Consider the following 22947-nt stretch of genomic DNA (forward strand, 5'->3'; position numbering starts at 1 on the left):
GTTTGTGGTTCACCTTGACAACGCGAACGTTTGTTTTCTGCCTCCCTAGAAACCGCTGATGGTACTTATGGTTTTGCTGAATCTCCAAAGCCAGTATCACAACCTAAACAACAGCAAAGCTAAACAACGCGTCTGAACTCTGACTGTCTTGCTTTTTTATAGTAAAGTCTGGAGTAGTACTGCTGCGTTCTTGTGGATGTAACGGGAGTTCAGAACGCTCTCCGTAAACTGCTCGGCTGTATTTAGGGAAATCCACGCGTCCATGGAGGCGGTGCTTACCGGAGTTCACTAAAGAGCTAGACAGTTTCAGTCCAGAGCAGTCAGTCTACCATTGACTCAACGCTAAACAGTCGATTTCGATACGATTAAAATCTAGTTAGTAACTCTACTATGTGTCGTTTTCTAAATCGTTCCGTCCAGTGACTTCTCTCGGGCTGCCATATGAAAACTGTTCATCGACGTAAGTATTCAACTGTCTCTATTCAAATTTTCAGTTACGACACTGGAAACGACAGGCGACTGCTTTCGATTATTAAAGTAAAAATATGATAGTCATTTCGTTAGATATTATCAGTAACTCTTACAAAGCATACGACAGTTTTTCCTTATTATATGAATGGTGCCAGTGGAGTACCAGGATATAATGAACTTCTTCAAGGTAAACTAACTCTCCAGGGAATGTGTTTGCTTTTCAGTAGAGACTGTAGCCTTCTCACAGTGGTGCCCCTGTGTTGGTTTTAAGGTAAGTTATGATATACTTTCTCGTATTTACTTGGTATAGTGTGTCTGACCAGTCTAGTGTGATTTTTCTTTTCACCCCTGACTGTTTTACACCTCAGGTTCTGACTGTTTTTCAACCTCAGTCCTCTCAGAGATGCTGAACCAAAGCACATGCATTGAGAAGGACTTCCAAGCACCAGATTAAAAAAACTGCAAACATCTCCCTGTCTTCATCTACCTCTGTCTTCAAACATCCAAAGTCCAGTCTCAAAAGAGTATGGCGTTTTTAATGAAAAAGAAGAAGTTCAAGTTTCAAATACAGTTCACCCTGGAGGAGCTCACGGCTGTGCCGTTTGTGAACGGGATGATCTTCTGCAAAATCAGACTGTTGGATGGTGGAGACTTTTCCATTTCTTCATCCAGGTAAGATTTGGGATTCTCTCTGACTGTATTGGGTTTCCATGTTTTCTGCCAAATATAACTGTGGACCACTGTTTAATTCTGAATTTGCACTCATTTCACTAGCCGTGATAACTGGTATAATTTGGGATTTACTGTGAATAAAAAAAATATGATTTTTGATGAATTATGGTAAGTATTGAAAAAGTTCTTTAGAGCTCTGGGATGGGTGGAAAGACATTATTTTTGTGTATATTATTCTAGATTTTGGCACAGGTTTCATTAAGAGCACTTGTTCAGACCTTCAGTTTTTGCTCAGCCCGCCCTCCAGCCCTGAACAATCCATTTAAAGTGCACTTAGAAGACCACACGGGTTGCTTTAGGGGTCTCACATCAAAAGACATTTTTTAAGGGTCAGGGTCAAACCACTGCCATTCTTTACGTTGTTTACCCAGGTAAAGGTTTTGCTCTTTTAATCATTGCGCATAGACAGCCTGAATTGTGCAATCATGTCCTTTCTCATGCTTTCTTTTGTTCGCGACTAATTCTGAACACATTTCTGTTCTTTGACTGTGGTTTTAGATGATAGCGCACAGATGTCAGCGGTATGATTGTTTATAAATAGAGGCTTAAGCCCTTAGTAGGTTAGACTCCCAGTCGGGCAAGTCTGATCAGACTCAGCCCAGTTAGAAAAATGAAGGTGCATTAGTAAATTTGAGCGAGTCAGCAGATGTATATGTTGACTGGTGGGTTATGATTCCAACATATGAATTCCAAATGCACTACGATGGTATGAATCTCGCACCTGATGAGTTCATTATTCATTGTTTGTTGTCATTTTTAAAATGTTTTACCATATGCTGGACAGCCATGTGATATTGAATAAGGGTGGGTCGCAATTAGAGATAATCTGTCTGATGTTTGTATTTGTTTTTAATATTGGATATTCTGCCAAGCTGTGTGTGTGTATATATATATGTATATGTATGTATGCATATGTATTTACAGTCAAGGATGGATTGTATTGATCAAAACTGACAGTAAAAACATTTAGAATAGTAGAAAAGTTTTCTATTTCTATCACAGAATATATAACAGTTTCTACAAAAATATTAAGTGGCACAACTGTTTTCAAAATTGATAATAAAAAGAACTGAGCACCAAATCAGCATATTAGAATGGTTTCTAAAGAATAATGTGACACTGAAAACTAGAGTAATGGCTACTGAAAATTCAGCTTTGCCACACAGGAATATATTACTTTTAAAATAGATTAAAATGGAAAAAAAAAAATTGTAGCGTAATCATATTTTACAGTATTACAGTTTTATAACTAGATTTAAATAAAAAGACATTCATTTATTTATCAAAATAAATTCAGCCTTTATGAATATATTAAAATAATTCTAATATTAAACTATAATAATACTAAAACAATAATATTAAATAATAAAATATTATTTATTTATATTATTTAAATAATATTAAAATAAAATAAAACTTGATATTAAAAAATAAAATAAGTATTTTTAAATATTTGATTTTTTAAAATGGCACTAAATGACAGCGTTTAGTCGATTAGTTATTTGGATCAGATAATCCATTGATTTCAACATACACTACCAGTCAAAAGCTTTTGAACAGTAAGATTTGTAATGTGTTTTTTCAAGAAGTCTCTTCTGCTCAAGTCTTCACTTATTTTTTTTTACTTTTTTACTATTTAAAATCATTTCTATTTGAAAATATTTTTTAAAATGTAATTTATTCCTGTGATTTCAAAGTTGAATTTTTAGCATCATTACTCCAGTCACACAATCCTTCAGAAATCATACTAATATTCTGATTTGCTGCTCAAAAACATTTATTATGTTGAAAACAGCTGAGTAGAATTTTTTCAGGTTTCTTTAATGAAGAGAAAGTTCAGAAGAACAGCATAAATGTCTTCATCATCACTTTTGATCAATTTAAAACACCCTTGCTAAAGAAAAGTATTAATATATCTATTAATTTCTATTTCTACCCCCCCCAAAAAAAAAAAAAAAAATACTGACTCCAAGCTTTCAAATGGGTATAGTGTATAATGTTACAAAAGCTTTTTATTTTAGATAAATGTTGCTCTATTGTTTCTATTCATCAAAGAATCCTGAAAAAAATGTACTCAACTGTTTTAACTATTGATGATAATAATAAAAATGTTTCTTGAACAGCAAATCAGCATATTAGAATGATTTCTGAAGGATCACGTGACACTGAGGACTGGAGTAATGATGCTGAAAATTTAGCTTTGATCACAGGAATCAATTTCATTCCTGAAATGAAATTTCATTCTTTCATAGAATTTTTTTTTTTAAATGGTACAAATATTTCAAAATTTTACTATTTTTGTGCACTTTGGATTAAATAAATGCAGGCTTGGTGAGCTGAAGAGACTTAAAAAAACATAAAAAAGCTTGTGTTCAAAAACTTTTGACTTGTAGTGTAGCTGAACATGAAAAACTATTACAATTTCCTCCACAGAGGCCAAAAATGTGTCAGTCTATTTGAAGTACTCTTGTGTTGTGAAGTTGTTTTTAGTGGCATATGACTGGGGGTGGTGTATTATGTGGGCGCAATGACTTGCTAGCGGTGCCAGGCACAGAGAGTGCCCTCGTTCTGTTGCACTGAGATGACCTCCGCATTCATTCTGCACAATGCCTTGTGTATCTGACATGAGGAGGCAGAAGAGGGTTATGTCATGAATGTCTCAACACCACCATTCCTCAGCGTGGTCCGATAGAGAGATTCGATTGCATAGATAGCAGGAACAGAGTGTATGGTAATTTCAAAGGAAGAAAAGTGAAAAAACAAGACAAGAGAAAGATAGGAACTAGAACTGGAATGCAAGATTGATAGAGGAGAAATGCACGAAGGAGAAAAAGAAAGTGAGAGAGAGAAAGTGAAAAACTGCACAGAGACTTCAGTGATAGTCCGAACAGTGAGCCGTTTGTCTGACTAAGCCACGGTCCTGTTTCCCTCTGCCCTCCTCCCCTCGCTCATTCTTTCTCTCACGTTTCTTCATCCTTCTATCCTCTTTATCAGTGTGGATTGAGTTCATGCAGTGCTTGATTGACAAGAGTGAGCTCTCGGAGCCATGACAGACCAAGAATGCCCCATATTATTATTATTGGAATCAGTAGAGCATCAGTATCATTAAGATCTTGCATCTTTAAGCTGATCTCAGACTCGTTCTGCAGCTTTTCCACGGTTCATTTTTGCATAACGTATGGGAGAAATTGGATCAATGTGATGATAAAACTTTCTCTGAGGTGGTACATGAGGATGTAGACAGAAGTCATTAGTTTCCAGGGGCTGTCCAGGCTTGCTGAGCGGACGGAGGGCACTGAAGCTTGAAGGAGGAGAGAGTGCTGATAGGGCTGCTTTTTAATGGTTGGCCTGCGTAGAGGTGGGCGCTTGCAGTTATAGGTCTCATTTAGACGTTCACAGTCATGATACCTGAAATACATCAACTTACGTAAACAGTTATCACCGTTGCTGGATGGCCATCTTTTCTTTTTTTGGTGCTTCCTATTTGTGATTAGCATGCAAAGCACTCTAAAGGATCTTGCTGGAAGATTGTAGACTGAGTTATATATCTTTCTTGTCGCAGGTTTTCCTAAGGTGTATCATTAGTGTGTTGGAGGGTTATAAAGAAGCAGTGGTTGCTAAGGAAACTGTGTGTGTATGTGTGTGTGTGTAAACACTATTCTCTTCATTGATGTCAGTTTTCGATGAAATTGCTCTGTAATTGTAATCATTACAGGGATGCTCATCTCTCTTCCTTCCTGTTCTGTTCCTCTGCCTTCCACAGATGATAAATACAGCAGCCACGTGCCTTTGATTCACACAGGTTTAAAGGGATAGTTCACACAAAAATGAAAATTATGGGTTTAAGCATACGTAGTGCTGAAACCCGATTGTAACTGTTAGAATGGTCACAGATCAGCAATCTCTATGTAAAACTGAGCTGAACTGACCAAGCCTTGCCCCAATCGGTCTGATGGGGTTGCTACAGCAAACAAAAGTGCGAAATTGCTCATAACCCACAAACTGTCAGTCCCAGGCTCAAGTGTATTGTGTTGTTGGAATCCTTGGCCCAAATGCATGCCTCGGATTCAGTTGCAATCATGGTGAATTTTTTGGGTATTTTGCATTTTTTTTTAAAAAACCTACTTTTGCAAACAAGTCCTAGGTTTTTTTGCCCAAACGGAACGGAACCAGTGCAGAAAGATTCTCTGGAGAGTGAATATCAATAATTATCAAAAAAAAAAGTTGAACTTTCGACTCACCATCGCAAAGGGACGGCAAAATTATTATATTACATTTTTTTTCAAGGGCATAAATGATTGTATGTAACGTGGCTTTTCGCACATGCTCACGATATTCATATCATACAATAGAGCTACTCATTCAAGACAGCTTTGCCTTTAGAACCACTACTGTCAATCAAATTGTTTGTTAAATGATTGAGAATATGTAAAAAAAAAAAAAACGACTTTTGTGAACATCAGTGGTTCAACCTTAATACTTTTTGTGCACAAAGAAAACAAAAATAACACCAATTTCTTCTCTTCTGTGTCAGTCTTCGTACCACCACACAATCGTTAATTGAATTTTCTTTGCGGGAAAAAAAAAGTATTTTCATAGCTTCAGAAAATTAAGGTTGAACTACTGATGTCACATGGACTATTTTAATGATGTCTTTGCTACCTTTCTGGGTCTGAACGTGGTATAGTTGCATTGCGTTAAGAAAAAGTACCATCAAAAATACCTTAATTTAAGTTCCAAAGGTGAACTAACTAACAAAGGCCTGTTCAGATCAAAGATAAAAATGATAATGATAACTGTAATTACAAAGTTTTAGTAATTATTCTAATTCTGTGAGAATGGGGATGTCTGCACCAGACCGTTCAGTCAGGCCATTTTGGGATTATTAGCATTAGTCAATAACCACACCTGTCTGACCAATTTACAGAGGTTTTTTAGTTTTAGTTTAGAGCTTGAGGTTGTTTCCTTAGTGGATAACAGATAATGCACATTTTCAAATAATTGTGAGTAAATATTATACATAATAATGCTGAAATTCTGAAATTAAGTGTTGTATAAAATTGCACTCAAAATCTAATAAAATAAAATCTGCATTATTCATTATCCACAAACTAAATTACACAAATTGTGTCCATCAAAACTCTCTATTTGTAAAACGTTGCAAAAGATTTGAAAGAAAATGTTATTTTAAAAAGTCCTTGGGGAAAAAAATCCACAAAAATGCTAAACAGTTTTCAACACTGATAAGAATTTTTCTTGCGCACCAAATCAACATAACATATCAGAATGATTTTTGAAGGTTCACGTTAGACTGAAGACTGAATTGGTTGAATTTTCAGTGGCTGCTGAAAATTCAGCTTTAAAAATCCTACTGACCCTAAGCTTTTTAAGTGGCCATTTGTAAATTTTATGGGTCTGGTTTCTGGAGTCATTTGCTTCCAGTCATCTTTAGCTGTGTAAAACAGCTGGTTTTGCTGCTTGATATTGCAAAATGGTGTAACTTACCATATTATTTTATTGTATTTTCTTAATTCACGTCAATCTCACATTCACAAAAACGGCTTTCTTTCCTCAGGTGGATGCACATGCTGGATATATGTAGACATTGATCTTATTGTATAGATATTGGCATCATCCACTGAAAAAATAAATGTCATTGCCCACTTCATTATTAAGCCGTTTGGTTTCATATTTAATCTCTTGGTGTTGAATGATGTTCTTAAATGAAGAAAGAGAAAGCTGAAGAAAGAAAGAAGATCTAGTTTCACTCTACTCACTGTGTGTTATTGGGACCATGTTGGCTTTGACAAATCGAGCAGAACCTCATTCTTGAGATTCCACTGGAAGAATTACACCCCGGAACAGACACACAGACTAATGTGCTGAAGGACAATGTGAGATTATGAAAATAAATCATTCTCTTTTTCATTGCCTACAACCCATTCATGTGCATTCACCGCTGTTTGTGTTTGGTATCTTAGCAACAGGGTATCAAACGAAACCTTTGAAAATGTGCCAGTTAAGGTATACAACACTCACACACACACACAAACACACGTCCACAATGATTATAACGCCCATGCACTCCTGTAATAAGCATGTAAGTTAAGATGAAAGATACTCTTTTATGGTTAGATTAAAACTAGAGCCATAATAGACAGGATATAAGCTGTAATATGGTTATTATTCTCTGGCTGTTTTTCTGGCTTTCTCATACACTCAGAGACACATTCATGTCAAGTTTATATTTATGTCATATATTATACGTCTTATCCGAAACTCCAGATGCAGTCCATTCATACACTGAAGGCATAATGTTAATATGCGCTCCCTGGGTTCATTGCAAACACAAATGGTGGTCTTATTTTCTTTTTTTCACGGACATAACGCGGTCCATAAGATCAGTATCAGTGTGTCTCAGAGTTCAGGAGTTCAGTTCTTCTGGTGACTGTGCACACCATAAGGTTGTTCAGTTCAGTTCAAGGCATGTGCCGCCGTTTGCTTACACAGCACAAGCAGGCAGAAGGACAAGGGTCTCATCCCGTGCTGGCCGCCACGTTATCGGGCTACAACTGCTCAATGAGATTAGCAGCTGAGTCTCGGCGGTGCACCTGCTCTCAGCGGGGACAGACTGAGGCTCCTAAACCGCCTCCTGTAAACACTTTGTGAGACCGATTGCTGTGAAGCAAACAGATGTAGGTAAACAGTTGGGGTGTCTTGCATGTACTGTAAACAACTGGACTTTGCATCGTCTGACCTTCTTGTGACATCAGCTACTGTTTTACAGAGATCCATTAGTCAATTATTAGTGGTGCTTGATATTACGTGTCTAATCTTTGGCACAAGAGTCATCCCTAATCTCATCTGCTTCTAAATTAAATTACAATTTTATCTTCTAAAATTGTGTGTTTTGTTGAGGAGAGATGTGCTATAACTTGATTGCTTTTTTTTAAGCAATTGGACTTAGTTTTCTTGGAGGATGAAAAATCCCCCCAGTCTGCATTGTGTTTACATGCACAACAATACACTGATAACTGTCAAATATGCTTATTTTAAAAATGAAAGAACACTAGGTGCATAAGTGTACCATAAAAGCAAAACGAGATCCCTCCTGCCATATCAGTAATCCTTGCAATCTATAAAAATTCCACTTCTGTTTTCATGTTTTTAAGATAAGATAAGAAACTGATTGTATTAGTACCACAGGTACATTTCTGTGTTAGAGTAGCAGTACTTTATTGTTCCTGTAGCTCAAAAAGTAGAGCATGAAGCTAGTGACAGCATGAGTTTGCCCTTGAGTTTTTTTTTTTTTTTTTGGGAGAATGCATGAACCTGATAAAATGTGTTTGTGCAATGCAAGTCACTTTGGGTAAAAATATCAACCAAATGCACCCATGTAAATTTAAGTTCAAAACCTGTATACACCACTGCTCAAATTTTGGGGGCTGATTGGATTTTTATGAAGTCTTTTATGCTCACTAATCATTAATATTGTGAGAAAAATTATTATAATTTAAAATAACTGTTTTCTATTTTAATGCATTTTAAAATGGAATTTATTTCTGTAATGGCAAAGCTAAATTTTCAGCAGCCATTACTCCAGTCTTCAGCGCCATGATCCTTCATAAATCATTTGAATATGTTGATTTTGTGCTCAAGGAACATTTTCAGAACAGTTCTTACTTCTAAACTTTCTTCAAAAAAGAAAGTTGAAATAGAACTCTTTTGTAGCATTAAAGGTCTTTACTGTCAGTTTTGGTCATTTTATTACATCTTTGCTAAATAAATGTATTAATTTCTATCAAAAAAAAAAAAAGAAATACAGATTTTTTTAACAGTATTATATAATATAGTCATTCAATAAAATACAATCAAACCAAAATTTATTCAGACACCTTCAACATTTCTCACATTATCACGGTTTATTCACTGTACTTTAGAAAATGGTAATAACATATGACAAGAACTCAGCTGAAGCTGTGTCAGAGCAAATTCATCTTTATAATGTCAGATAACTTTTATAGAAAGATAAACCAAAAATTCAGACAACTGTATGCCAATATTTACACAACTATCAATACTGTGTTGACCAATTACCAAGCAATGCTTAATTTTGTTCAGTCTGTGGTGTAAAAAGGTCACATTAACAATTAAAGAAAAAAACATTTAAGCAAAACATGGTCAGGTCAAAGTGTCTGAATAATTTTTGGTCCCAAATTTTTTATCAGTTTTACTGGTAGTTCACTGTATGAAATTATTTTGGGTATAATATGTCACAGTTCACTTTATTTTGCTAATCGTCCTACATCGCTGCAGAAGTACCAACCCAGTGTTTACAAAGTGAACATGCGAAGAAGGTCAAACAGCCTTTACAAAAAAAGTTAAAACAGCGAAATGTGACAAGTTTGTAGTTTGAGAATAAAATGAGATTTTTCGACATACCCAAACTGTCATGAACCGGAATACTCAAAGTTTATGCAGAGCTAGACAAGATGAGCATTTGAGGTTAAAAAGTATATAAAGTAATTGTACAATTTTTTTTTTTTTTTTTTTTAGAAAATAACCGATCATTTTGCTAGATAAAACACTTGTTCCTCGGCTGGGATCGTTTAGAGCCGTTTGAAGCTGCATTTCAGCTGCATTTTGGAAGTTCAAACTCGGGGGCACCACTGAAGTCCACTATATGGAGAGAAATCCGGAAAAGTTTTCCTCAAAAAACATCATTCCTTTACGACTGAAGAAAGAAAGACATGAACATCTTGGATGACAAGGGGTGAATACATTGTTTACATTTTTGTTCTGGAAGTAAACTACTCCTTTAAGTGTCAGTAATGCAGACATATTAAATACTGTATGCTCTCATAGAGTAATGGTAGTGGGAAAAAGGAGTTTCTGTGGCTCTCAGTGGTGCACGGAAACATAAGTCAAGAACTATCTCTCATTTTCTCATGAATTCAAGAGTCTGTGGGTATATTGTGGGAAAATATGGGAGAAAGTGGAAGACGGATAAAAAGTGAGCTCCATCTGGAAGTGAGTTTCACACAGAAGTAGGTTAAATGAAGTCCTGGGGGAACAGAGGGGTGGAGGGACAGAGGGAATGAGGACAAACTTTACTTTTCAAAACATGACTGGCCCTTTTCCTTCAGTCACAAGGAATAGATTTAGATGTAGTTTTTTGCATTTTTGCTTGTTTTGTGACAGACCTTATTTCTCATGTTCAGTATACTGTTGCAGTACTTTACAAATCTATTTAAGTGTATGTGAGAGTTACGCTCTCGCAGCTCTTTCACAGCTCTTTCACAGCTGTGTCTTATGCACCCTGGTTTTGCGTAGTCACAGGTTTCCAGGGGTCAAAGTTCAGCTGCCGGATGTGTTGCAGGGTTTCATAGACAACATAGCTAGGAATGTACACTTAATTTACCTCCTTCCCCTTGACGCGTTCCTCCTTTCCTCACACCGCTATATGCAAACACTTCAGGGCAGACGACAGTGTGTCTTGACAGCTTTAATAAACACATCTCCTCCACCTCAAATCTTCAGTCAGCTTGTTTAAAATCCTCTAAAAACAGAGTAGACTAAGCCGTATTATCAGCAGAAGTAACAGACATTATCTCTGGCGTATGTCCACACCTGTTACAAAGTAACCGTATTTCAATTACAAGTCTTGATATTGTATAGCCTGCTATTATGAAAACACAGCCACACCAACCAACTGTTTTGTTTTTTTGTAAGCTTAGGGCAAAACTCATACAATACGTACAGTTCCCAAACAGGACGAAACATGATATTGTTACCATTCTGGTGATTCTAGTACATTCTTCACTCATTTCAGCGTCAGTGTACTTTCATATCTGTTTTGTTGTGGTACATTGTAGGACTAATACTGCCTGATTGATTTGGGTTATATTAAATGAGCACATGTTTTGCTACGCTTGCACCATCAAAGCCCAGCACTAGCGTCTGGATACTTCATTACATACACTGAGGCTAAATCAAAGCCTTTGTTCAGAGACGACCTACCACAGAAAGACAGAAAACTCCTTGGGTGAATAATGACTGACATTAAGCTGGCTGTAATGTTCCACCGGTACTTTATTATTGCTGTTTCTGTTGGCTTGAAGTGCCCATTTAACCATTCAAGAGAAGGAATTACTTAGAGACTTTGCACCCTGCTGTTTTGACATTTTGTTCTTAATGCAAATTTTAGTCTGTTTAGACTTGTCTTTTTTCTCTTCTCAGCGTTTTTGTGGTTTAGCCTCTGCACGTTAAGACGCTAATCATTGTGCTTTGTCTTCTGCTCTGTCTTCAATCTGTTCCTGTCCTCTTCAGATGCATTTGCTGTCTGTGCTCTGATTGTGATCTCAGAGCAGTAAATCCCAGAATTTGGATCCTCATTCGTGGACAAGCTTGGAGAGCTTGCTAGATCAAAGGTCAAATTCTTTTTAAGGCATAAAATTGGCTGCTGCTCTTCAGTGGCAAAATGGTCTTTACCTTTGAGTTATTGTCCCAGCCCTCTCCTCAATTCCTTTGTCAGATAAGAGACGCATGTGCTAGCATGCATTTGTGTATACATGTGTAGACCTGTATATTACATGTGTGCTTAATGTATGTGCAACATAGTTTAATATGTTAGAAATAAATATATAAAATATACATTTTCCCCATTTCCCAACAACTTCTCAAACAAGAATTGTGGGACTTGACTTTGTCCATTCTAAATTTATTGGACCATTGGATCAATGTCGTTTGCAAAGAAAAAATCAACACATTGGTTACATATTTTTTATGTAATGTAACTCTTTAATTTCCCTTGCTTTACATGCATTAATGTTCAGCATCCTTGCACACGTTATGCTGTTTACCTCATAACACACAGATTTCTAAATTACTGTAATCACTAAAGCACACATGGAGAACATTATTTTTAGAGTATTGGTAAGTGTAGTCTTCCCTGTTTTGTAGGAAATGCCTGACATAGAAAGGATGAGCAGCTGAATGAGGCAAACACAACTGGCAGTTTTCACATAGGGTTAAAACCGTGTAGACAAATATTTAAATGGATAGTACACCCAAAAATAAAAATTCTGTCATTAATTACTCACTCTCATGTTGTTTCAAACCCTTAAGACCTTTGCTCATCTTCAGAATTAGGGATGTCACAATACTCAATATAATATCGGCATCCACGGTTCAATACGTGCTTGTGAATTGCGGTTTTTCACGTTTGCATTTAAATAATTTCCTTGTTTTATTTCTCTAGAAATTTGCTGTGTGTGTGTGCGTGAGATGAGAAAACGCCTCCCCATTTATATTTGAAAAAGCAAAACTTGCAGAGCATCTTCCCTTCGAATGAAATGCAGTAAGCCTTTCTAAACTTGTTGTCCAACAAAAGAGAACAGTGTAACTTATTTTTACTTCACAGCATGTGTCGAGTGTTTAAAATAACTTCCTTTTGTGATCTAATGTGGCTTCTTATCATAGAATGAGGCAGATAATATATTCTATATTGTACGTCGATTAGCAATGGTTTACAAATATACTTAATCATTATGAAAATACCCGACATGGCTTGCAGAACACAGATAAACCATTGCAGGCGAGTGTTTATTGTCCTCACATTTCATCATTCAAAACATTTAACGTTATATGAAGAATTCAGATGTAAAAGCCTCTAAATCCATCTCGTATTTCTTTAACATGAGCATTTCTATCTGGCAACTTTGTATAGGTTTCTATGTAAGTACTGGTACTTCTGATTGGGCTGAAGCTGGAATTTAGTGAGTTTGAAGTAAAAGTATTTGATGGATGTATACTATGTGTCAGGAGCATTCACTCAGTATCATTATCTCATTTTGACTGAGATGGCTTTTAGCTGGTTTTGCATCTGAACTCTTCATATCTTGTTTTTATTCAGTTACAGCAATAGCGATGCCTTTATCTATATTAGAGATTTCCGGGCTGGAACGTCATCAGTGTTATCTTTTTGACGCACATGTGGATTTTCTGCACGAGGGCGCCCTCTGGTGTCCAGTTTGAATGAAACCCATTTTATTTTGCGTAAAAATCTGAAAAATAATACCTCTCTCAAAGGAAATATTAAGCAGACATATAATGATCCACGCTTTTTCCAGTGTACAGAGGTTTACAGGAGTATTTTGTTGTTAATTAGATGCAAAAAAAGAAAAAACACACTGATGTGGCAAGCTATCAGAACCGAACCAAACCGAAAACCGTGGTTAAAAACCAAGGTACGTATTGAACTGTATTGTTGGATCCCTATTCAGAACACAAATTAAGATATTTTGACTAAATCCAAGAGCTTTCAATTTCATTACTAATGTCTTCATTTGTATTCTGAAGATGATCGACATGAGGGTGAGTAATTAATGACTGAATTTTCATTTTTGGATAAACTATCCCTTTAATGCTATTATATGTCCAGCACATGACATCAAATCTGTCTAAAGTGTAACTTTATTCACCAATGATCGACCATTCGACATGAGTTTACACTCTGAACAGGCTTGCATTGACAAGCGGCAGAAGAAACACTGCTCAATAACAACAACAATGCCTTCTGACTTACAGAAAGCTCCACAATTTCCCAGAACTATTAAATGAAGCTGGGAATAATCAACCAGTGGCTTAAAGTACGAAATGGCTTGTTTCTGTCAATTCTCTCCACCCCTTCATTTTCTTGCTTGTTTTCTTTTTGGGTCTCTCCCTCTTATAAGTCAGCTGAGAGAGCCTGAGTCAGACTGTCAACTGCACAGCTCCTCCAACCACAAACACGTGAGGGAAAGAAAAAGAAAGAAGGGAAAAGAAAATAGGCTTGTATAGGGTGATATCAGTAAAATGTGACTTAACATCAGGAGACACCGCACATGCTGGTCTCTCTGGGTGCTATGTAGATCAGTAGTTTAATTTCAGAGAGTTACAAAGATTTTGGTTTTAGTGGTATTTTTTTTCTCAAGCATTCTGTTTCCATCAGCTTTCATAGCTTTATTGTTTTCAGTTGATCTTATATTTGTTTGCTTTCACAGCAGCAGTGTTTCATATCGTTTGGGTTTCCATGCAATAGTTATTGGCAATATGTCACTCTCATAAAGAGTGAGCTGGATTTTCTCATCTGCATTGCTCTGTGTGTGTGTGTTTCTGGCTCTTTTTTTAAGGTCTGGCCTGTCCCATGTGTTCTGATCTGTTCCAGTGGAATGAGAGATGACTGTAAAGTTGCAGAGAGCTTCAGAAAGCAGTTCTCCATTTTGACATCCTGTTTGAGAGAGCAATGTTCAACTGATTACTGATTGAGAGTGTTTAATCATGCTCTTTAAAGGCAATTTGTGTCTCTCTGTGACCCGACCTCCTCCACACCAACTCTGTACCTTCTGAACGCTTTCAATCAGTAATCAATTAAAGTGAGGTTTTTGCTGGCAAATGCAGTCCACAGGGTCCACTAACAGTTTTAAAGAGGCTCTGACCTAAAAGCCAATTGATTAGTGCCTTTGTTCCAGAGATGTGAAGAGTGAGTCACGCTGCAAGCTTGGTTACATGTGTATAAATCATTTAGAACTGGTCTCCAGGCCTTCTTGTGTATATTATGTAGCAGCTAAAGCTGATGATATCAGAAGGGCCCCTGGCTGTTATTTGCATACCTTATCAGAAAGGAAAAGAGCCAGGCTATAATCCAATGTTCAGTTTGTCAGGGTCGTTGTGGCTATTTCTGTGGTTGCGTGTTTGAGGGTCTTACATCGGTAGTCTATACATGTGAGTGGGATCTCCGCATTACTAATATTTAGCTTGTTACAAAAGTAAAAGAATTAAATCCCAGATGATGCATGAAGTGACAGAAATCTTAACTATAAAAGAGCTCCATAAATGTCCATGAACTGCTTTCCTTTTCACCTCCACCTACGCAACCACAATAAATTTTTTCTTTCTTGGCAGGTCAATCGATTTACGTTTAATACAATATTTGCATCCTCAGGCAGGTCGATTAATCCTCCGTTTTGGATAGCTGAAGGCTTAGACATTAGTTGGAACTTGTTTAAGATCACTGGGCCTTTAGAAAGAGTACATTTGTTTTTGGTTGCCCTCTCTAAACCTCAAATGGTATTGAATGGCAGCATTGAGAGAGAAGTTTCTGGTAGCTGTGTGTCACTGCCTGAACCTGTGAGATGTCAACATCACAGGAATCTCTGAAAGCTGGATCGCATTACAAAACCACCCTTCTCTTCTTGGCCCCCATCCCTTACCACAGGTACAACCTAATCTCAGTGCATGAGAGGTCGTTACATAATGCAATAAACAAGCAGATCCCTCTGTATGACTAAATCAGTAGATTGATTTAATCTTGTGTGTGAGAGAGAAAGAGAGAGGAAGCAGTTTTTTTGCTTTTTTATATTTAAAAGTTTGTTTGAAAGTAATTCAGCCAGGATGCATTAAATAAATCAAAAGTTACTGCTTGTTGCAAGACATTTCTATTTAAAATAAATGCTGTTCTTTTGAACTTCCTATTTATTAAAGAATGTATCTTTTGTGTATCACAGTTTCATCAAATATTAAGCAGCACAGCTGTTTTCAACTTTGATAATAATTAGGGATGTAACAATACGACAGTAGGGAAATTACAGTAGTACTTTCCTAATTTCTACACTTAAAGGAGAAGTCCACTTCCAAAACAAAGATTCACATATAATGTACTCATCCCCTTGTCATCCAAGATGTTCATGTCTTTCTTTCTTCAGTCGTAAAGAAATTATGTTTTTTGAGGGAAACATTTCAGCATTTTTTCCCCATATATTGGACTACTATGGTGCCCTAATTTTGAACTTCCAAAATGCAGTTTAAATGTGACTTCAAACGATCCCAAATGCGGTTGTAAATTATCCCAGCCGAGAAAGAAGGGTCTTATCTAGCGAAATAATCTGTTATTTTCATTATAAAAAATACAATTTAAATACTTTTTAATCTCAAACGCTCGTCTTGCCTTGCTCTCCCTGAACTCTGTGTATTCTGACTCAAGACAGTTAGGGTATGTCGAAAAACTCCAATCGTATTTTCTCCCTCAAGTTCAAAAATCATTTCAAAATCATCCTACATCACTGCAGAAGTGCCGACACAGTGTTTGCAAAGTGAACACGCAAAGAAGATCAAACACCTTTAACAGAAACGGTAAAACAGTGATATAGGATGATTTTGAAGTTGAGGGAGAACATGAGATGGGAGTTTTTCGACATACCTTAACTGTCATGAACCGGAAAAAAGCAGTCCAGGCAGAGTAAGACAAGATGAGCATTTGACGTTGAAAAGTATATAAATTGTAGTATTTTCATGAGAATAACCATTCATTTTGATAGATAAGACCCTTCTTTCTCGGCTGGGATCGTTTACAACTGCATTTGGGATCGTTTGAAGCCGCATTTAAACTGCATTTTGGAAGTTCAAAATTGGGGCATCATATCAGTCCATTATATGGAGAAAAATGCTGAAATATTTTTCACAAAATGCATAATTTCTTTACGACTGAAGAAAGAAAGACATGAACGTCTTGGATGACAAGGGGGTGAGTACATTATATGTGAATCTTTGTTTTGGAAGTAGACTTCTTTAAAAGAGAGATTTTGAATTTGGACTGCAGTAACGTTACCTATTTAAACAACTTGCTTTCAGCAATTCATACTGCACTTTTAAGCTTTTATTTTGATGGAAACGACAGTAGAGCTTTTATTTTAAAGAAAAACTCCAGTTTCAGTGAAAACAGACTTACAAAAACATCTCACTACAAATCTAGTAAAATGCTATAATCATCTGCTGCAAAAATAAAGCATAACAGCTGGCTGTTGCATTCCCAAATGTGCACTAAACTCACAGCACACGCAATAAACTAGTTCATTGCATTCATTCACTCTGAACGGAGCCATTCTGAGGCACGGAAAACACCGGATCACGAGCTGATCGTGTGAACGATGTGCGCGCTTCACTTTGAAAAGCGCAGCGAAAACATTTGATGAATAGATTAAGCCATATTGCGCTTTCCGTTTTAGTTTGTTTGACAGATACTGTGCCAAAGCATAATGGCCCAAAACACAACTTTAAAGACCTTTATGTTAGAATAAGAAGTTTAAATATATTTTCAAAGCTACACTTTTTACCCGGAAGACCTGTCGTTTCATATTGTCATGTGACCACGATAATATTGAGACAGTTTTCCTATCACAGTGTCATGATATTGATAATATTGTTACATCCCTAATAAAAATGTTTCTTGAGCACCAAATCAGCATATCAGAATGATTTCTGAAGGGTCGTGTGACTTCTTTCAAACATAAAAAACATATCATCAACCCCAAACATTTGAGCGGTCGTGGACATACAAGCCCTGTTCAGAGATGAGGTCCCTTTTGAGATGAGACTAGTTTTCCCAGAGGAGGTTAGGTTTCATAAACATGGTTTGTGATTTAAATCCCATCCTAATTGAAAAAGGCTTGTGTTTTTCCTCACACAAGTTCGGTATTATGGAGAAAATTACCTACTATTTTTTTTTTTTTTTTAAGTAATTCAGGGTTCTTCAGTGAAATCTAATTCTGTTGAGTAGTGGTGTCTGTCTGTGATTGCTAAATGCTTTTATCCCTTCCACAATGCTTCTCAATAATTTTGTCAAATACTTTAACCAAAATAGCAGTTTTGAATTTCAATATGCATCCTGATCACATCACTTTCCGGAACGTCTGACAAGCATGTGCATATCTGGTGTTCTTTGTTCTACATGCACGCAATAATGCAACATGTTTCTCCTCCAGATGTTTATGTGGATCTACAGGAGATGGGGTTTAACACCAGTCCTGGATTAACTGTCTGTCTAAACAGATGGGCTCAGATTAACTCTTGGTTTGGAATTTATGCTACAGTTGAGTCTGCAGAAAGGGCACATTCAATAATACACATTATCTGGATGAATTTCAAAAGTGTTTGCCCTGTGTTTACTTTAAAGGGCAAAGGGAAATGCAGAATGCACACTCAGTTTAAAAAGCTAATTCCACTGCTGTCACCTGATTGAATGAGGCTAAACACGGGAATATGCGTCACACTGAATCAGTGTTTTTTTTTTTCCTTTTGCCATAGTCTTTGTGTTTAAGACGCAAAAACAGCAGTGCTCTTCTGGCCCAGCAGAGTGTTTGTGGAGAGAGGTGAAGTGTCACAGTGTTTGTGAGGAATGATCTTAGCATAGCAGTCCTTGCTCTGGGAGAAGATTGATGCCCTCGCTGGAACCGCTGGAATGCTGTTATTGTGTTTACGCCAAGACAACGTCATGCCTTACCCTTATGCACAATTAGAGGTGTATACTTTATGAGGGCATATTGAAAAATGTAAGGAATTATGAACAGGTGCCAAAAGGCTCTTTATGAAAGATTTTTATACATTTACACATAGATACAGTAACATTCAAAGGCCTGGGTTCAAAAGTCTATTCAGCAAGGACACATTAAACTGATCAAAAGATTTCTGTTTCACCTTTGAAGTTACAGAAGATTTCTATTTCAAATTAAACTTTATATTAATCAAAGAATTCTGAGAAAAAGTATCAAGGTTGCCACATGGTTTCTAAATATCAAGCAGCGCAGCTGTTTTTAACATTGATAATAATAATAATTTTTTCTTGAACACCAAATCAGCATATTAGAATGAGTTCTGACTGATCATGTGGCTGCTAAAAATTCAGCTTTGCCATCAGGAATAAATTACATTTTACTGTATATTATATTAAAAAAGTGTTATTTTAAGTTGTAATAATATTTTACATTATAATTGTTTTTATTGTATTTTTGATCACATAAATGCAGCCATGGTGAGCGCAAGAAACTTTTTTCAAAAACATATCATCTTACTGACCCCAAACTTTTAAATGGTATTGTTTAAAAAAAAACTTTTTTTCTTTTTCCAATAACTCATGGTTCTTTTCAAGTAATAATCTAAACACGGTTTATGCTCTGTCAGGAAGACATTACAGTAAACAATTTTGACTTGAAATTTTTCCCTTTAATCATCCCAGCTGTGTGTTTGACACTGCTGTGCTAGATGCTCCACTAAGCTAATGAGCTCTGCAGAGTGATGAAATATAGATATCAGCCACTCCAGTGCCTTTACATCGCTTTCTCTTTCAGTTTTTCAACATGATGGAGAGAACCGTGAATAATTCATTAGGTCTGATAATCTTGAGTCGGTCACGTTTTAAGGTGCAGCACGTGTCCGTATCCCACGTGCTGCCACAAAACTCACTGTTGTGCTGAAGTTTCAATGACAGCGAACCCCAGCCACAGCTAATAAACCAGGTAGTGGGACGGGGCATCATCAACTTGTGACCAGAAAACTTTACACAAAAACATCCTGGACACGTCTACATCCTGAAAAATGCTTTTCACCTCATTAAAACTCAAGCCAAGTCCTAACCAGGTGTGACTCGATAAAAAGACAAGTGATAAAAGTGCCATCTTTTCCATTTAATTCCAGGGTTTTTTTTCCTAACCAGCTCTGGCAAGTCACATACTACATAGCTCCGCCAACTCTGAAATCTCATTGGTCCATATTCCATTCCTCCTGTACATTAATCATTAGCTTCTAGGTTGTGCTAGTGTTACATGGTACCTCATGTTTAAGTTTAGTGTGAACACTCACTTTGCTCTTAGACATGTTCTTAGTTTTATTACCCAGAGCTCTGTGCTTCCATGTATGAAGATTGTGTGAGCATAATCTTCTCAATACATCCATCTATTGTGCTCAGTATAGACTCTAGTAGTGAGCTCAAGTTTCAAATGATCGTCACACATCCACGTCACATCTTTTGTTCTTTTCAGCAGCCTGCATGACCTCAGTGCAACTTAATGATGTGGATATCAGTGAAGTGGGTCATGTTGTTTATTTTTCCTTTAAATTCATGTTACATTGTTCTTATCCTATATGCTCTTTGTTAAAGGGATAGTTCACCCAAAAGTGAAAATTCTGTTATTAGTTGCTCACCCTAATGTCGTTCCAAACCCGTAAGACCTTTGTTCATCTTCAGAACACAAATTATTTTTTTGATGAAATCTGAGCGTTTTCTGACTTTGCATAGACAGGAATGCAACTGACACGTTCAAGGCCCAGAAAGGTAGTAATGACATCATTAAAATAGTCCATGTGACATCAGTGATTCAACCTTAATTCTGTGAAGCTACGAGAATACTTTTTGTGCACAAAGAAAACAAAAATAATGACTTTATTCAAAAATTTCTTCTCAATTTTCAACAATTTCAGTGCATCCGGGTTCTATGTCAGAACAGCGTCTCCTGCATCAGCAGGACCACACGTGGTACTTTCGTTAACGTGTATCGAAGACTGACACGGAAGAGAAGAAATTGTTGAATAAAGTCATTATTTTGTTCTCTTTGTGCACAAAAATTCATAAAAGCTTCATAAAATTACAGTTGAACCACTAATTACACATGGACTATTTTAACAAGGTCCGTACTACCTTTCTGGGCCTTGAACGTGTCAGTTGCGTTGTTGTTTATGCAGGGTCAGAAAGCTTGCACATTTCATCCAAAATATCTTCATTTGTGTTCCGAAGATAAACAAAGATCTTACAGGTTTGAAACAACACAAGGGTGAGTAATTAATGACAGAATTTTCTTTTTTAGGTGAACTATCCCTTTAATTCTTTCCCATTGAAGGTGGATGCATGTGTGCCTACATGTGCATGTGACTGTATGTTCTCTATGACTCATATTTTCATTCTTCTCTCCAACTTGATTCCCTCCTTCATCATTCCTGTTCTCCCCGATCCAGATGAGGAATGCGTCTGCTGCCTCTCTGATCTGTTACAGATTTTACACAGATGTGCATGAAGAGTGTGAACGTCCTTTTGCATTCAGTTAAAGGGAATATATCATGAAAAGCAGTATTCTTCTGGCTTTTTTTATATAAAAGTGTTCAATGTACACTATTAAACTTTTAGAACTCCCTGCTAAGTCACGTAGATGATTCAGTGAAAGCTAAAGCCTTGTTCTGAAATCTTCATGGTAGGGTAATCACGAACACAGTAGGATTTGTTTTCAACAGAGCCTCTAAAGAGACATGGTGATGGAAAAAATTGAGATAGGAGGAAAAGTGATACTTCGGTGCTTGTGTGTTTGTTCTGAAAATTTTTGCATGCTCCCAGAAATGAGAGAATTTGTGTTTGCTCCCCTTTTTTTTTAGTTTTACCCTATGTACTTTGGGTTTGTTTTTGTCCTGGAAAATGGCATTTGTATGCATAAGTTTTGTGTTTTCCTGAAATCATTGTTTACAAAAAGTTTTGCATTTCTAAGAGATACGTACTTTGCATTTGCTTGCAAAAGTTTTCTGTTTCTCTAAAATACTTAAAATTTGGTTGCAAAAGTTTGCATTGGTTCAAAATACATTGTGTTTACTTACAAAGGTTTTCTGTTCCTCTGAAATTTCGTGTTTGCTTGTGAAAGTTTTCCATTCCTTCATTTGCTCAAAGTTTTTTGTTCTTCAGAGACACTTTTCATTTGCTTTCAAATAACTCAAAAGTTGTGCAAGCAATTTTTCCATCATCACGTCCCATTAGAGACTGCTCATGTTAGCATATTAAAATGTATTTTTTATTCAGAAATGTTTTTCTTATTTTTGCAAAGAGATCATCCAGTCTTAAAAGAGGTCATTTGCATATCATTCAGGACTAATAGGAGCAACAGCAAAAACAGCCTGTTTAATTCTAGTGGACAGAAAGAGGGTGGAAAAACAAAATGATTACTCTTTATGCTGCTGAAAACTTTTGCTTATAATTGACCTTTAGGGAAACACAAAAAGCTGAAACTGTGCATGGCTCATTTAACTACTCTGTTATAGCAGAACAAAAGTCTAGTGTTTACTAAATAAGGATCCACAAAACCACATGTACTCAAAACTGCTGTGCCAGAATGACTAATCAAACAATCCTCCTTTGGGAGCCCTGTGTAACTGTTTCAGGTTCACCTAACCCAAATCAGATGTGTTTCTTTACATATGATGTGTTCAAAAACAGCTAAACGGTGTCAAAAGTTTGTATGTAAAAAAAAGAATGCAAACCTTGTGGTACTAGAGACTGTAATAGCTGCGAGGTATTATTTACATTTTATTTACATTTGCGTGCTCTTCGCATGCAGGTGTCTTTGACTTCCTCTGTCGTGCCTCGTCATGTCGTCAGAGCTTGTTTGCACCTGTCTGCATGCTTTGAAGTTTTTACAAGTTTGAAATTCAAGAGAAGCTGCTGAAAGAAGATGAGTGATGGTGCATTTTTGTGCAGTTTCTGTTTGCTTTGAGTTGAAGGTCTCTTATTGGCACTCACATAAGCAACCTTTAGTGTAATAATCAATCCCTCATAAACAACAATTGAGTGCTTTGACAGAAAAACTAGAAGTCCAGGTTATGTAAGCCTGACTCTTCCTGCAGTGACACGGCACACCTGTGGGATGGGCCTTACATAACATTGGAGACTAACCGGACATTTACTGTATGTGTGTGTGTGGTAGAGAGTGAGCAAATAAAGATAAAACTGAAGCGAGATATAGGGGATTTCATAAAATCACTTCATCTTGAAGAATTTGTTTGCTCTTTTACAGTAACTAGCCAGTCAGCTGCAAATAGCACCTTTGTGTTCACAAGCGAAAGTGGTTGCAAAAAGTCTTGTTGGAGCAACAGTTTTTTTTCGAACACATTTTTTATGTT

The 22947-nt window shown here is 36.6% G+C and overlaps 1 protein-coding gene across 3 annotated transcripts in view; it reads left to right on the forward strand.

Moving 5' to 3' along the window:
• eeig1b (estrogen-induced osteoclastogenesis regulator 1b) overlaps positions 1 to 22947 on the forward strand; it is a 42855-nt gene continuing 19908 nt past the window's right edge. The window contains exons 1-3 of one of the 3 annotated variants that reach the window (XM_051110403.1): positions 1 to 460; positions 696 to 742; positions 840 to 1143. In XM_051110403.1, the coding sequence (XP_050966360.1) occupies positions 998 to 1143 (146 nt within the window). In that variant the 5' untranslated portion in view covers positions 1 to 460; positions 696 to 742; positions 840 to 997. The remainder of the gene's footprint in view (positions 461 to 695; positions 743 to 839; positions 1144 to 22947) is intronic. The other 2 variants (XM_051110404.1, XM_051110405.1) reach the window with 2 other exon arrangements.

This window comes from Labeo rohita, chromosome 5, assembly GCF_022985175.1.
Source record: "Labeo rohita strain BAU-BD-2019 chromosome 5, IGBB_LRoh.1.0, whole genome shotgun sequence".
Lineage (NCBI taxonomy): Eukaryota > Metazoa > Chordata > Actinopteri > Cypriniformes > Cyprinidae > Labeo > Labeo rohita.